Source organism: Neopelma chrysocephalum, unplaced genomic scaffold (genome assembly GCF_003984885.1).
Source record: "Neopelma chrysocephalum unplaced genomic scaffold, ASM398488v2 Primary Assembly neopelma1_69, whole genome shotgun sequence".
Taxonomy (NCBI): Eukaryota; Metazoa; Chordata; class Aves; order Passeriformes; family Pipridae; genus Neopelma; species Neopelma chrysocephalum.
In genome coordinates this window covers 10,298,812-10,315,774 of record NW_020897729.1, presented here as the reverse complement: position 1 = coordinate 10,315,774, position 16,963 = coordinate 10,298,812, and the positions used below count along the sequence as shown (strand labels likewise).

At 47.7% G+C, this 16,963-nt stretch overlaps 1 protein-coding gene across 1 annotated transcript in view; it reads right to left on the bottom strand.

The window, feature by feature from the left end:
* PPM1L (protein phosphatase, Mg2+/Mn2+ dependent 1L) overlaps positions 1-8,463 on the bottom strand; it is an 84,079-nt gene extending 75,616 nt beyond the window's left edge. The window contains exon 1 of the mRNA XM_027685851.1: positions 7,973-8,463. Coding sequence (XP_027541652.1) covers positions 7,973-8,371 — 399 coding nt within the window. The 5' untranslated portion in view covers positions 8,372-8,463. The remainder of the gene's footprint in view (positions 1-7,972) is intronic.
* Positions 8,464-16,963: the final 8,500 nt, after the last annotated feature.

Sequence of the window (16,963 nt, the reverse complement as noted above, 5' to 3'; positions counted from 1 at the left end):
CCCTTGTATCAGATCAGGAAAGGCCTGACCTGGTACAAAGTGTATTTACCACTTAATGACTTTGCCACAAGAATAAAAAGGAAGGTAGATTTTTCCTCCATCCAGATTATCTGAAGGAAAATCACTGCAGACCTGAAATCCGACTCTTAACAAGTCCTTTCTGGGATTCTGGGATCTTTCTGTTCTTTTTATTTCCTGACTGTGACCAAGATGTTTTCCTTGTACCAGATCAGAAAAGGCCTGACCTGGTACAAGGTTTATCTGCCATCTAAATATCAGGTCTCCTGGCATAAATGAGCAGCTATTTACACTACAATTTACACACTCTCCCCAGTCTTACTCACCCTGAGTATTTGTCAGCATTCTGGCACCTGCAAACCTTTTTTTCTTGTAAACTGCAATGAAATTTGCATGTTTTCAAAGCTTTGCTTTAAAATGACATCTCTACGCTTGGCACAAGCTTTTAACTGCTTTAATAAAACCACTAGAAGTGTTTAACACCAGCTAAACACAAGTAAAAGCACACAAACAGCCCAAAAGGAAAAGAAATCTCCAGCTTGTTGCAACTCCTGGTCCTGCACACGACCAGGAGATCCAGAGGTGTCTTTATGGACACCTTTGTCAGGATGGAAACTTCCTTTTGAGGTTGCCTTATTTTCAGTCCTTGTTGTTTTTTGACCTTCAGGGCCAAGTGAAACTCCACAGGGGTGGAGTTTTGTCTCCTAAAGAAAAAGGGTCATTAAATCTTCATGACCTTCTTTCACTTGGAAGGATCTCCTGGGCTGGCCATGAGCCCGAGGAACTGGTCTGTCCAGCTGGGCTGGGACCTAATAACAGGCACTGAGGGTGGTGATGAACCTGAGCAGCAAGTGACAGCAGCCCAAGGGAACTTGGAGCTCCAAAAGCTTCCCTCCCACCTAGTCCCCATTCCAGAGGGTGGTGGCACAAGGGTTGGAATGGGCTAACAGAGAACACCTTGTTGAGACACAGCATTCCCTGAAGCTGAACATGAGCCAGAGTGTGCCCAGGTGGCCAAGAAGGCCAATGGATCCTGGCCTGGCTCAGGAACAGTGTGGCCAACAGGTCCAGGGAAGTGATTCTTGCCCTGGACTCAGTGCTGGTGAGGCCACCCCTGGAGTGCTGTGTCCAGTTCTGGGCCCTCAGCTCAGGAAGGACATTGAGGTCCTGGAGCAGGTCCAGAGAAGAGCAACAAGGCTGGGGAAGGGACTGGAGCACAAGTGCTGTGAGGAGAGGCTGAGGGAGCTGGGGCTGTTCAGCCTGGAGAAGAGGAGGCTCAGGGGAGACCTCCTCACTCTCTGCAACTCCCTGACAGGAGGGGGGAGCCAGGAGGGGGTTGGTCTCTTTTCCCAGGCAACTCTCAGCAAGACAAGAGGGCTCAGGGTCTTCAGCTGTGCCAGGGGAGGTTTAGGTTGGATATTAGAAAGAATTTCTTTGCAGAGAGGGTGCTCAGCCATTGGAATGGGCTGCCCAGGGAAGGGGTGGATTCTCCATCCCTGGAGGTTTTTAAGAAGAGACTGGATGTGGCATCAGTGCCATGGGCTGGGAACCACAGCGGGGTTGGATCAAGGGTTGGACTTGATGATCTCAGAGGTCCCTTCCAACCCAGCTGATTCTATGATGATTCTATGATGAATGGATTCCGTGGCTCACGGGAGGCTCAGGTGCAAAAGCCTGGTCACAGAAGTGCCTGGGCAGCAGGGACAGGGACTCTGCAGGCCACAGAGCAGGGGGATGGCAGGAGGACCCAAAGGGTGGGTGAGTTCACTGAAACTTCGAGGTTTTAACAAATATTACAGCGAAGAAGCGGAGCTGGAGCTCTGCAGGTCACTTCTGGACATAATTATAGCTGCTGCTGCCCTCAAATTAGCTTTGAGAACTCTCCTTTCAAGGGCAGAAGGAGCATACAAGGATTTTGTTCCTTTTTCTAGATCTATCAGCATTTCCATGCTGTGCTCTAAGCAAAGAGCAAACCCTGAACCTCAAGACCCAAGAAACATTAGTTCCAGACACCTTTGGATTGCCTTTCCTAGGCTGGTTCGGGTTGGAAGGGACCTTAAAGACCATCTTATTCCACCCCCTGCCATGGGCAGGGACACCTTCCACTAGCCCAGGTTGCTCCAACCTGGCCTTGGACACTTCCAGGGCCAGGTCACAAAACCTGGCTGATGTCACACCACAATCTTCCTCATTTCTGAGGAGATCAACGTGTCCAAAGGCTCCAGAGGCTGGGAAAGGTGCAGCTTCACTGCTGTGAAGGCAAGACCTTTGTGCTGAGGAAGACCCCAGACAGGTCAGATGAATGGTCCTGAGAAGAAAGGACGATGCAGAGGTGCCAGAGGCAGTGTATGGAAACCCTGCCCTGACCATGGGACATCCCTACAGTGCCAAAAATGCTGCAGAAAATCTGCTGCCACCAGCAAAAAACCAGAGAGCAGCAAAGCAGAGCATCCACACAAAGCACTGCCAGGAGATTGTTTAGAAAGGGAAACCGCCAGAAGCCAAATCTCAGTTTTAAGGAACAATTTACACCATAAATATTTGGATCTGTAACAACAAAGGAGGAAGGAGAAACACTGCTCTGCTCCAAAAGAGCTACTGGAAGCACGACACTGGAGGCAGAGCTGGAGCAATCTGCTGTTTTAACTAAACTCACATGACAGAGGAGATGGATTTTTTGTTTTCTCACGTTATTAAACATAAAAATGTCCAAGTTCTTCAGCTACAGAACAGAACTGACCCAAATCCTACTGCCTTAAAACCTTATCCTCCCCATCCACAGAGATGGAGGAGCTGCTGGCCATCGACCACACACACAAAAACAAGTCCTATGGAGCTGAGTTACTCAAGTTAATGGAGAAACTTCAATGACTTTCATAATCTGAAAGCATCTAAGAATCAAAATTGATTAAATTTCACCAGTGGCAATCCATGTGTGCCCAGACATGGAAGCCCCAGTTCCAGCAAAGCTGGCGAAACGCGTTCAAAATTAATTGACTTCTTGATTTTTATCAGAATTGAAAACCACTCAATCCCACACCCGGTGATACGGCCGTGAATGGCAGCAATTAAACTCCCCACTTCCAATTACAGAGTTTTACACCATTTTAATCAATTTGAAGTCACAGTTTTGTACAGCAAATGAGCATATGGCTTAGCCCTAAATCAAATCAGCATGGGTTTGTAGGGTGAAAATCATAATCCTGGAACACGACACCCAAGAACCAAAACTCGCATAAACCAAACAAAATGACAGAAATGTTCCTATATATCATGTTGGCTTATATTTTAGGCCACTGGAGTGGAATTTATAAGCAGATTTGAGACTTGCCTATCAACATGACCTCACCTATGTAAATATTTATTCAAACACTTGGGCACTTTGGATTAGAAACCAAAGGAAATGACTATAAAAGGGAAACCATCCCAGTAGTTTCTTTTTAAGAGCTGCAAAGCCTCAAAGACCTCACCTTCCAACTAGGCTCTAACACCCAGAGAAACTCAAAAGCTGATGTTTGATTTATTCTTACCTTTTATAAAATCCCAAGCCATTAATCCTTCATGGCCTTTACTCAAAAGCTTGATAGATAAATTTTCATCTCTGAGGTCGTTTAACTAGTTCAGTATCAGAGGAAAAGGTTTTGAATCAGAATTAGAGATTTAGGGGGGGAAAAAAACGCAACCCAAATTGCCAAATTGTCAGCTTTCAACACACTATAAACTCCTTCTGCTATTAGGAGAAACTAAGAAATAAGGGGAAAAAAACCCACCCCAAGCACCTGGATTTGAATGCAGAGCAGGTTTCTTTAAACACAGCTGGCACAGTGCCCTGCTCTCCAGGTCTTACCTCAGCATTCCCGTTTCCATAGTCTCAGACAAGGCTCCTAAGGACTCTCACCATTATCTTCTGACCTTTCCCTTTTTTTTTTTCAGTGTCTTTGTAAATTAATCAGTAGCCAGAGGCTGCTGCCAGCACTTGGTGCTGCTGCTTCCAAGGTCCTGTGACACACACACACAGAGAGCATCGGCCACTTGCAGCCAATTCCCCTCCTTCCACATTCCAGCTCCACAACCTTCCCCTGCCCCCTGAATACAAACTGAAAGGTGTATTTCACACACCACAGCAGCTCTAAAACCCAATTAGATCCTGCAAAAAGCTCTCACCTGCACCTACAGATCATAAAGGACAAGCCTTGCCACGTCCCTGTTAAGGAGGTGGAGGGAAATAAAAAGAGAGACGTTTTTTATGGGACAGTTACTGAGCTTTAATTTCCCCCCCTCGTTACCCACACCCGTTTATGACTCCAAACAAGCACAGGCAGCAGAGAAGGTGCCATCTATTACCATAATTATTTTTAAAGCCTTCACCCCACAGGGTTAGGAACAAACAATGACATGCAGCAGAGCCATAACCATAAAACTGCAGATGGTAGCTGAGCCACTTTGTCTTGTCTAATACTGAGATCTCATTAAACTGAGTGCTTAAACCTTAAATATTTGAGAGTAAATGCTAGTTAAAATAGTTAAATCGCTCTGAATAAGCAACCTTTGCTCAGCTTTCAAGCTCATTGTTATTTTGATCGTTTATGGGGTTTGACACTGCTCCAGCTTCCACCCCTGGGCAGCCCCAAAATTCCTAAATAAAGGAAAAATGGAAAGGGGGAAAAAAGAGAAAAGACTCAAGCCAGTTTTGAGCCTTGTAAAGAAGCTGATGAGAGAACAGACAAGTACTTTATTCTCTTCTTTTTTTCAAGTTAGATCACCTTGAAATCTTTGGCCAAAGTGAAATAACAGGCGGGAACTTTTCTACCTCTTTGACCTGGTCTACATAATAATAATAATGATAATAATAATAATAATAATAATAGTAGTAGTAGTAGTAGTAGTCATTGTTGTTGTTGTTGTTGTATTTGTGGTGGTTTTGTTGTTGTTGTTATATCTCTAAGAAACAAACTAATGTTTGAGAAAACACTGCACCACCCACCATGTATGGAATTTTATCCCTGAAATATCACCACCTTTACCAAGTAACTGCAGCAGCAGGACCGGATTCTAAGCAGCAACCCAGAGCATTATTAATTATTTTTACTTACTGCTTTCTCATCAAGCCACCCCCAAAATTCAAGTAAATGGCTGCCAACCTACCCAGGCCAAAACTGCAAGATGGAAGAGGAAATGGCACGAGAGAAAAGTAGAATTTATGCAGAATGTTGGTGATATTTAAGCAGAACTCAGAAATCTTCATAAATTGGCACTGCACAGTAATTCACATTGCTTGAATCACGCTTCCCCATCCTTCCACTTCAATGGGATATGGCAGGAAGTAATTAATGGAGACACACTCCCTTGTATATAGCTGGAAAGAATTAATCCAGCATCTCATTTGTGGCATTATCTGCTTGGAAAAACAATTTTTTTCCTGTATAGAACAGTTTGTTTCACACTTAACTCCGGGGATTAGCAGTTCTTTCTTCTTGAAATACACATAAAGAAATTTAATGGCAGCCCACATGGAAAATTTAATCTTCACAAGGGCTTTGCTAGACATGTAGATAAAGTCTTTTTCGCAGAGTCTTTTATCTTTTAAAGAAAATAAATAAAAAGTAAGACATGCAAAAACCCCAATTCAAACAGAGACCTGGAATTTAGTATTATGTACTAGGGATTAAATAAGAGCAATAATTTTTGTTATTTCTTCTCCTTCCCCTGTTTTCTACTCAAAACCACAAAACCTGCTAAGGCTAAACCCTGATTTTCACTATTTCTTTTTTTTTGCTGCATGCACAGCACACAGTTTTTGCTCTTCTCATCAGTTTTACCTAAAATTCAGTGCTAGAAACTAGTTAGAGTTTAACTTATTTTTGTGGGAGCAAAGGTTGTTAGAAAGACGCTTCCATTAGAAGGATGAATAAGAGATGCTAGATACACACATTTATAAAATACTAAATATAGAGAGATTTGAAGAGAGATCTGTTGAACCTTTTAAAATTAAATCCCTCCTCTATGAAAGCCTCATACTTTGCCACTGAATCAATTAGAACAAGTTCTGAGGAAGCAGAACACAAAAAGCAAATGAGCCTTCCACAGATTATCATTAATGTAGGCTATAATTTCAAGATCCACAACAAAACAAGCAATACATATAGAGAGCACATTGTTATTTAGTTACTCCCTGTGTTAGTTTTGGGTTATTTAATACGCTGAGTTTGCAATCAGGTGTTGGGCAAGATACAGAATTCAGGAAAGGAATCAGGTGCCCCTTTCACACCAAGTCCGAGAGTGTCTCTCATCCTTCCAGCTGTAACAACCCCAGGATTCTGTTTAAAAACACCACACACACACACTTCCACAAACTTGTTTTGGCTGCTGGGCTCCGAGGCAAGCTGGCAGTTCACACAAAGGGGAAGGAGGCAGAAGGCAGAGCAGCAGCACTTCCCCCAAAGCCGCGGAGCACAAAGGAGCCAGCTGTCCCCAGCACGCTGCTCCGAGCTAATCCTCCTGCTGGAGAAGCCATGAGCCACTTCGGGAGACAGCAATATTTGCCCCCGTGTTCCTCGAAGGCCCAGGGACAGCGAACCGGCCCGGGAATGCCAGGAAGAGTTGGCACAGCTGTGCCCCAAGCAAAACCAGGCACGGGGGTCAGTCACCACCAGCGTTTTTATGAGGCTGACAATTTTCAGTAGCCACAGCGCTTGCATTAATTTAAAGGGGGCAAAACGCTTGACACTGGAGGAGCAGCAGGACAGCCCGAGTCCCTTCACAGCCTTTTTGATCCCGTGCCTACAGCCTGGATTTTCCAGGAGGCGCTTCCAGGTTTAGCAGGTTCAGCAGCTGCCATCCCTGTGCTCCATTAATGCCTGGTCACTGCCAGTGCTTTTCTAGGAAGGACTTTGACTCCTTGATCTGCGAGAGCAGCTGGAGGAACACCCAAGCTCCCTGGCTGCCTCACCCCTTCCCTGGCAGGGCATTCAGCTGAAAAACTTCCAACATCATCCCCAAACCCATGAGGTTATCTCACACCCTGCATATAACTGCTTGCTAGAGCTAATTTGTCGCTCAAGGGCAAATTCTTTGTCCTTTCCCACAGTTATGAAACATGTGCTTTGTGCCATACAAAAAGCTATGTGGCAGCACCACATCCTAAACGCAGAGGAAGCTGCAGTTTCGACGCTTCTCATGTGTCAGAAATGAATTATCCCATCGAGCTGCAACACCAATTACACGGCGCGACCCGAAGGAAGCCGCCCTGCCCGAAAAAGTTAAGAGGTTAAACGCCACGAAGTTTCAAAATGACAGTTTTCCTGGCTTTCCACTAGGGAAGGGACAAGCACAACAGCACGGTTGTAATGACATAAAAACTACACACAATCCACAAACGCGATGCTCGTTCTCAGCAGACTCAGCTCCTCGCCGGAGAGGGAATTACTGGGAAGACACATTTTCCACGCACAGCCTGCCTTCAGGAGCAATGCTCTGTAACCTCTGTGATGAGCCCAGCTCTGCCAGGGGGAGAAACCAGGCCGGTGCCAAAATCACATCACACCACACTTGGCTGTAACAAAAGATGACTCCAGGGAGTTCGTGCTCATCATCGTTATTCCACGCACGTCAGAGGCACCTCCAACGGCTTTCACTCCAATTAAACCTTTACTACTGCAAAGGGCAAAGGGGGGATAAACACATTTATACCGTGCTGATCGCGGAAAGGGTAATGAGAGATAAAGGAAATGGAGTATTTCATGGTCCTTATTTAGAGACATTCCCCTCCTCCTCCAAAAAGCAAGGGAACCCCCTCCCCTCAGTGCCTCAAGACATCTCAAGATCATCTCAAGATAACCACACAAACCTGGTGGGTGAGAACTCATCCCTTCCTTGCCCTGAACCGCCCTCCCTCCCGCACCTCCTTTTTTTTGTTGTTGTTTTTTGGGTTTTTTTAATCCAGCTGAGCACTTGCCTCTCCTCCGTGCCCATCAAATATCCCGAAGATGGAGGGGTGAGTCTTGTTCACCAGGTCGGTGATCACTTCGAACCTGTCCTCCATGTGGTCCCTCCGGCCTTGGATGGAGTAGACAGCCACGTTGTGGCTCTTGAACTCCCAGGTCTTGGAGAACTCAGCGTCCAGCACGTCCAGCCCCCCGAGCCTGTCATTCTGCATGATCTCGGCCACCTTGCCCTTCACCATCTTCACCGCGTCCCTGCTGGACTTAACGATGGTTTTCACCTCATCCGTGTGGAAGAAGTAACTCCACAGGGCCAGGCTGATGCACAGCAGGAACAGGGTCTCCGGTCTGAGCAAGAAGTAACGCATGATCCGACCCAGCAGAGACAGCAAAGTCATGGTATCCTCTATCATTTATTATCGCGACAGTGTATCCCCACAGCATGCACGGGGCGGCTCCGAGCCGGGCCGGCCGCTCAGCGCATCCCCGGCGGGCGGGCAGCGCCGAGCCCCGCGCCCGCCGCTCCCGGGAGCCGCTGCTGCCTGGGATCCGCCGCTTCCCGGGATCCGCCGCTGCCCGGGATCCGCCGCTGCCCGGGATCCGCCGCTGCCCGGGATCCGCCGCTGCCCGGGGATCCGCCGCTTCCCGGGGATCCGCCGCTTCCCGGGATCCGCCGCTGCCCTAAATCCGCCGCTGCCCGGGATGCACCGCTCCCCGGGATCCGCCGCTCCCCGGGATGCACCGGTCCCTGGATCCGCTGCTCCCTGCGATCTGCCGCTCCCGGGGATCCGCCGCTCCCGGGGATCCGCTGATGCCCGGGATCCGCAGCTCCCTGCGATCCGCCGCTCCCTGCGATCCGCCGCTCCCGGGGATCCTCCGCTCCCCGGATCCGCCGCTCCCCGGATCCTCCGCTCCCTGGGGACCCGCCGGGCAGCGGCCCCGCGGATCCCGGCGCGGGGGCAGCGGGCCCGGCGATGGGCGATGGGCGATGGGCGCTGTGCTGAGCGGAGCCCTCGCCGCCGCCGGCGCGGCCCCTCCGAGCTCCGGCGCCCGGCCCCGCAGCGCTCGCAGCTCGGCCCGGGGGTGCGTGGAAGGGCCGCCCGCGGTACCTGTGCCCCGTGCGCCCCGTGTGTCCCGGGTGTCCCGTGTGCCCCGCGCCCGCCGCCGGCCCTGCCTCCTGCCCGCGGGCGGAGCGATCGCCGCCACCGCCCCCGCCAAGCCCGGGCCCCGCCCCGACACTACGAGTCCCGGCGGCCCCCGCGGCGCGGCGCCGGCGAGGGGAGGGGCGGGCGGGGCGCGGGGGCTGCTGGGAGTCGTAGTCCCGCAGCCTCATGGAGCTGCGGGAGCGCTCGAAGCCCACCAAAGGAGGTGAGAGGAAGGGAAGGGCCGGGGAAAGGAAGAGGAAAGAGGTGTTTCCTCGGCGGCTGGGGAGGCCCTGGCACAGGTTGTCCAGAGAATCGGTGGCTGCCCCATCCCTGGAAGTGTCCAAGGCCAGGTTAGACGGGGCTTGGAGCAACCTGGGCTAGTGGAAGGTGTCCCATGGCAGGGGGTGGCACTCGATAACCTCTAAATTCCCTTCCCACCCAACCATTCTGTGATTCTTCTAGAGGACGAACTAAGCGAGTTTGCTGATTACACCAAGCTGAGAGGAGCTGTTGAGTCCCTGGAAGGCAGGGAGGGCCTGCAGAGAGACCTCAACGGATCCGAGGGCTGGGAATCGCCAACCATGGGAAGTTCAACATGGGGAAGTGCCGGATTCTGCCGCTGGGATGGGGCAACGCTGGATGTATGGACAGACTGGGAATGAGATGCTGGAAAGCAGAGCTGGGAAAGGACCCTGGGGGTCCTGGTGGTGCCAGTGGTCCCTGAGTCAGCAGTGCCCTGGCAGCCAGGAGGGACATCCCTGTCCTGGGGCATCAGGGAGGGGATTGTCCCGCTCTGCTCTGCCCTGGGGCGGCCTCACCTCAACATTGGGGCGGTTCGGGGGGACAAAATGTCAGGGAAATACTGAGCCATTAGAGAGTGTCCAAAGGAGGGAAACCAGGATGGGGAAGGGCCTTGATTTGAAGCCCTGTGAGGACACTGAGGGCACTTGGTGTGTTCAGCTGGAGGAGACTGAGGGGAGACCTCACTGCAGTTCCAGCTCCCGGGGCAGGGGCAGAGGAGGGGCAGGGACTGAGCTCTGCTCTGGGGGGACCAGGGACAGCACCCAGGGAATGGCTGGAGCTGTGTCAGGGCAGGGTCAGGTTGGATCTCAGGGAAAGGTTCTTCCCCCAGAGGCTGGTTGGGCACTGCCCAGGCTCCCCAGGGCAGTGGGCACAGCCCCAAGGCTGCCAGAGCTCCAGGAGGGTTTGGCTGATCCTCTGGGGCACAGGGGGTGACTCTGGGGCTGGGCCTGTGCAGGGCTGAGGGTTGGACTGGATGGTCCTGGTGGGTCCCTTACACATAAAGATAAATAAACCCTTGTTTTGCCAGTTCTTTCAAAGATCAGCTCAAGTAAATTACACAAACCCAGGCCTGGTTAACCCAAAGTTAATGATTTGAGCCTTTCTGTGTCCAGTTCTTACACCCAACTCTGAGAAGCAGGAAAGTTCATGACAGATGTAGGATGGAAGGTGACACTGCTTTAAATCTTACAGGTACTTAACACTTCATTAGTATTTTATCCAAAGTTTTTCATTTCAGGCCCGGAGAAACTCTTGCCTTTATCTTCCCATCTGTCATTATGTGCTTGAGTTGAGCCCTGGGGTCTTTACTGTTCACCTGTGATTTTATCTCTAATTTGTGATGGTGATTGGACAGGACTTAGCTAAAAGTACTTCACAAAACTTCTAGGAAGCATAAGGCTAAATGGCATAAATAAGTAGCACCAATGAAGTGATATTTTTCATATTAAAAAATATGTAGCTAATAATTCTAATAATACTATCTTTATTATGGCTTCTTTTAATTCTATTTGATTTTATATTTAAGGAAAGACAAAATAAGTGTAAAATAGGGAGAATACTGATCACTGCCACCAGCTAATTATTTATTTAATCCTCATTTTAATGCAATATAAATGTGTATGTACTGTCAGGGCACAGTGACTCCTATGGAAGTCGTGTTTCACTGGTGGCAATTTGAATTCAGACGATGGAATTGTGAAGTGAAATAAAGTGGTTCCAGGCCAGAGAGCACACAAATCACTCTTCCAGCCACCAGCAGCATCTCCTCATCATTATTTCAGTTGCCAAGGACTCGTATCCATGTGCTGCCCAACAGTTTTCTCCAGGCAAGTGCAGGATCCTCCCTGTGCTAAATGCCCCCAGAAGCAGGAGATGCTCCATCTTCTCGGAGCAGCCCATTAGCAAAATGATTCTTGTTGCCTCTCTCCCATTCCATGACACATATTTTAGGCTGCAGGAGAGATTGAGTTGGTTCCAGAGGCATCTTGGCTGTGAGAATGTGATCTGAAAGGCTCAGTGGCTGAAACTTTCCTTGGAGAAGGGGCTGGAACAGCAGGGCACAGGTAAAGTCTGGTTCTGCTGGAGGGATGGGATGGGGCCAGTGCAAAGTGATGTGTGTAAAATTGAAGTGGAGCTGCCCACTGATTAAATGCCAATAATTCAGGTGTGAAGCTCAAGTTCTACACCAATTAAGTGCAAAATTCCAAGCAGCATCCAGGGAGAGCCACCAAACCCACTTCCAGGTCTCATCCTGCACCCCAGGGCTGAATCGTGCGCTGGTCCCTCTGTCAGCTCTTCCCAGTGAAGAAACAGAACTTCAGGATCCAAAGACATTCTTTTAAACGCTGGAAATCCACACTAAAAACGTCCTAAATATTCGGGGTATCAGTTGCTATTTAATTTTGGGTTTGCTGGGGGGCGAACTCAGACTTTTGTTCGTTTGTGAAAGGAATGAAAAGCGATCTCTGAGTCAGCTCCACAAACAAACTGAATAATTACACCCGAGGTGATAATGAAAGAGTGGGGAAAAGCATTTCTTGCTCAACAGCTCCTCCTCCTGCTCGCGCGGAGCGTGAAGTGGTTGAGGCGTCATTTGTTTGCTGATTTTGGCTCCAGAACCAAACAATCTCTTATAAATAAACATATATTCACTGTCTGTTTAGTGGTCTAATACATAGGCATTGCGTATGTGTTGCCTAATACGGAATAAAATTGAAAATCTGGGGTCCAAGAGGAAAAATTGTCATAAAATTTTCCTTCATAGGCAATTTTTGTGGTGCCCAGAATTAAAATAAAGAATGAGATACTGCAGAAAACTCTCACTATTTGCACAATACCACCACTGTTAACACTGTCATTTCTTGGTTATATTAAAAAAAAAATCCAATGGTTTTCATTGTGAGAAGTCTCATTTTGTAAATATACTTACAAGGATAACCTAAATAATAATAACAATAAAAATCTATTTCATTTCCTCTAGTTGCAAAGTGAATTTATTATGAATTTATTATTATTTCACCCTGGGGAGGAGCAGTGAGGATACAACACTGTTGGTGGGTGATCAGCTTTACTGGGCAATGTCACTACAGGAATTATTTAGTTTGGTGGAAATTTCCCTGTTAAAATACTACCAAAATCTGTACAATTTCTGTTCTATAATATTCCCACGGATCTTAAAATTTGGAGTTACTGTTTTGTGCATTCAGCTGGAAAGTCTTCTCATGATTTTCAGATTCAAACGCTGTTATTGGCACAAATCAGACATAAATGTAGTTTATTGCAGGTTAGTCCTGCGAAGTATTCGGGCAAATTATTCCCTGAAGGCTCCAGAGCCATCTCCTCTTTCTTCTGTTCAGATATAAAATCAGAATAGAAAAATCAGTCCCAACAAGGACTAAAAAAAATTGAAGTTTTGGTTGTCAGGAATAAAACTGCAATGCAGTAAAATATTCTGTGCTTTTCAGATATTTTAAAAGAAACAGATTTTAGGATATCTGGGATGACACAGGCAGAGCTCTCCAGAGGAATGATGCTGCAGCAACATTATAAACTGCTTTTTTTTTTACATTAGTTTTGATAACAGGTAAATAAAGTTGAGTTTCTATCCTTCCTTTTTGATCTCAGTTGATACAAGCAACACTTCCTGATACGATCTCCGGGATTTTATGTCGCAGCAAATCCAATCATTGCAGGTAAATTCTGCCTTCTCCTGCTTAAACCCCTGGGAAATCTCATCACAGGAATTTTGCTCGTCTCGCATCTCCCTCAGAGGGGAACGTTTGCAGACGTGGGATGAAAACAGCAATTTTCCACCCAAGTTGCTCCCTTTTATTTTCCATGAGACTCTCAGTTCCATTCCTCATTAGGGGACATCTTCATGTGTAAAGTGTGATAGAATCATAGAATCAGCTGGGTTGGAAGGGACCTCTGAGATCATCAAGTCCAACCCTTGATCCAACCCCACTGTGGTTCCCAGCCCATGGCACTGATGCCACATCCAGTCTCATCTTAAAAACCTCCAGGAGAATCTACCACTTCCCTGGGCAGCCCATTCCAATGGCTGATCACCGTCTCTGGAAAGAAATTCTTTCTAATATCCAACCTAAACCTGCCCTGGCACAGCTTAAGACCGAGTCTTGTCTTGCTGAGAGTTGCCTGGGAAAAGAGACCAACCCCCACCTGGCTCCCCCCTCCTGTCAGGGAGTTGCAGAGAGTGAGGAGGTCTCCCCTGAGCCTCCTCTTCTCCAGGCTGAACAGCCCCAGCTCCCTCAGCCTCTCCTCACAGCACTTGTGCTCCAGTCCCTTCCCCAGCCTTGTTGCTCTTCTCTGGACCTGCTCCAGGACCTCAATGTCCTTCCTGAGCTGAGGGCCCAGAACTGGACACAGCACTCCAGGGGTGGCCTCACCAGTGCTGAGTCCAGGGCAAGAATCACCTCCCTGCTCCTGCTGCCACGCTCTTCCTGCTCCAGGCCAGGATCCATTGGCCCTCTTGTCCCCCTGGGCACACTCTGGCTCCTGTTCAGCTCCCTGTCCATCCCCACTCCCAGCTCCCTTCCTGCCTGGCTGCTCTCCAGCCCCTCTGGCCCAGCCTGGAGCTGCCGGGGGTTGTTGTGGCCAAAGTGCAGGACCCGGCCCTTGGCCTGGTTGAACCTCATCCCCTTGGAATCAGCCCATGGATCCAGCCTGGCCAGGTCCCTCTGCAGAGCCCTCCTGCCTTCCAGCTGATTGACACTTCCCCCAACTTAGTGTCATCTGCAAATTTGCTGATGATTTGCAGTTATTTCCTGGCAGCCTCGAGTGACCTCGGTGGGAACGAGAGGCACAGGATGCAGGGAGAGTTCTGGAAAAGGGAGTCACGTTTCAGCAACACCTTTTATTTAAACGTGAGGTTCTGCTGTGGAATGGTGGGCACCAAACCACTGGAAGCACATCCTGGATGTGCTTGGGAGGGTTAAATGTCTGCAGGGGCCTGGCATGGAAATCCCAGACCTGGTTTAATCACGTTAGGGAATATAATTTCAGGTTATAAATACGTAATTTGGTGTCAATTATACCTGACATTAATATTATTGTAAGAAAACTAAAATCAGTGTCATCTCCCGAGTAAATTAAGGGGTGTTGTTTAATCTTTACATGTTTGTTTAGTCTTATTGGTCTTTACATGTCCTTATTCCCTTTTAATATCAGAGCCAAACTGTCCAGTGGTACACACTATGAAGAAGAGATGCCAATATTCATTTCATGGAAAAATTTCAGCAGGGGTGAAATTCAGAAGAAGATTCTGGAGTTTATCAACTTACAGAAACCTTGAGTTTGTACAATTCTAGAATTGCAAGAAAAAAATTGGCTATTGCAGGTGAAAAGTAAGACCAGCTCAGTAGTGGTGCAGCTTCCAGGTGATCCAAGTGTATAAAAGTATATCCAAGTGTATAAAAAAACCTGTAACACTGACAGTGATATTGAAATGGGAATGAAAAGCTGGAGCTCTGTTCCCACTGACCTCAGTGGGAATCTTTGCTTGGATCTTGGTGGAAGCACAGTCCCCAAAATTTGGATGATGGCTCCACCTCTCAAGCTCGTGACACTCTCCTGGCAACTCTCCCTGGTTACTCTGAGCTCTCCCTGTCAGACCCTCTGTAGAATTATTCAAAACTCATTTTTCCCTGTTGTTTTCCAGAGAGGAACTCGCTGAGAATTGGGGCAGGACTGAAATAACACCAAAATCACCCAGCAGATAAAGCAGAAGATGATCCCAACTGCCAGAGCTGCTCCCTAAACTGTTCTTTCATTTAAGCTGCAGCTTCACTTTTTGCATCACTACGGAGTGGAGATATATTTGGAAATGTTTGTGAAGTACTTGCTGGTGGATTATTGCACCACAAACTTCCCACTTTTATGAAGAACTCCAGAATATGCAAGGAAAATATAAATAGAAGTTAAGCAATTCAGAATCACTTTGCAAACTGGCAGCATTCTTATTAAACCCTGCTCAGATTTGAGCAGAAATTGATAAAAAGCAACAACAGAGCTATCTTAATTTTCTTCTTCATTAATTTTTACTCTGTTTAGCAGATGTTTCGTGTCTGTGTTATAAACTGTTTAATTTGCATTGAGCAAGAGACTGCAAAGTTGATTTATACATTTTAATTCCTCTCATTTTTACTTCTTTCAGGTACCTTTGGATGCATTCAGGACTAAATCCTTAGGCCAGCCATGCCAGGCTTGTCCCAGAGCTGAGGTGAGAGGGAAACTGAGGTTACAGGTGCTTTTTTGGTGACTTACTCTAAAACTAAAATTAACTGCACTCAGCTGACTGCACAGTGTAAGACACATCCAAGTTGCACTTGCTGCCATGACTTTTCCAAGGATTTGTCACAGCCAAGATGCAGCAGAAATCCAACCCTGCCACCTTCCCTTGACCAAATTCCTAACAAAACCTAAAAAGTAAAGCCTTCTAAGAGGCATGTTGAGATAACTCAGCTCTGGGCTGCTACAGATTTCCTTGAGCAGACCAGATAAATTGCTTTTCTGAGTCCTTTATGGCCCCTGAATGAATGGCACAAAGCAGTCAGGCCGTGTTCCCTTTGTCTCTGGGAATATGGGATTGATTCTCACACACCACTTCATTTTCATATTCAGCCTCGGGACAGGCTCCCATTACTCACTTCAAAAGGCTCACTTATTTTCCCAGATTTTGGTGATGGAGATAAAGAAATATTCAAATAAGGCGGCGGTGAAAGAATTTTCTTATGGAGGATTTATTGAGACTCGCCCTGTTTTTTTAAATGATAGTGTTTGTATTCATGCCCAGTGCTTGAAATTTGCTTGAACCGGGCCTGCCAATAAATAAAGATGAAGCATTCCTCCCTCCAGGGCTGAAATGGGAGATTTATTTTATAAGTGACAGGAAAAGGAAGGGACTGAGGGTTTCTCTAATGAGCTGGCACCGAAAACCGAAGGAGCGTTGCTGATGTCCACTGGATCCAGCCCTGATCTCCCTCAGACAGCCCAAAACCTGCCTCCAGGAGAAATGCAGAAGCACAGCAAGAGATACAAAAGGAATTAATGAAAATATCAGAAGGGAGAGAAACTCGGAGAAGACTCTCAAATCTCTAAAATCCTCCCGTGTTGGTCACAGGACGCTCAGAGATTTTCGGGTGTCTGTGCGCCCCTCACTGTGGCAGCCACGAAAGTTTGGGTTCCTGAGGATGGGATACTGTAAGGAAAGGGATAATCCCGCACACAACTTTTGTTCTGAGTGATTTCCCTGCTCTTTGTGTGCCTGCAGTGACAAACACGTTTCTTTTTGTTTGTTCTCCAGCTCCTCCCGGGCAATATGTGGAGTGCGACTCGTTCCTCCTAAAATAGCTGCACGGGCTGGAGCCTTCAGCTGCCAGAGCTGTCTCTCCTCCTCCCCACTCTGTGAAATATCCCTCCACGGCACCATCTGCTTCTCCACCGTGCAGATTTGCCGCATTGGAACCGTGTTTTAATGGGAAAAATCCGAATTTTATGGCTTTGTTTTAATTTACTTTTATATCCACTGGGCGTTTTTCT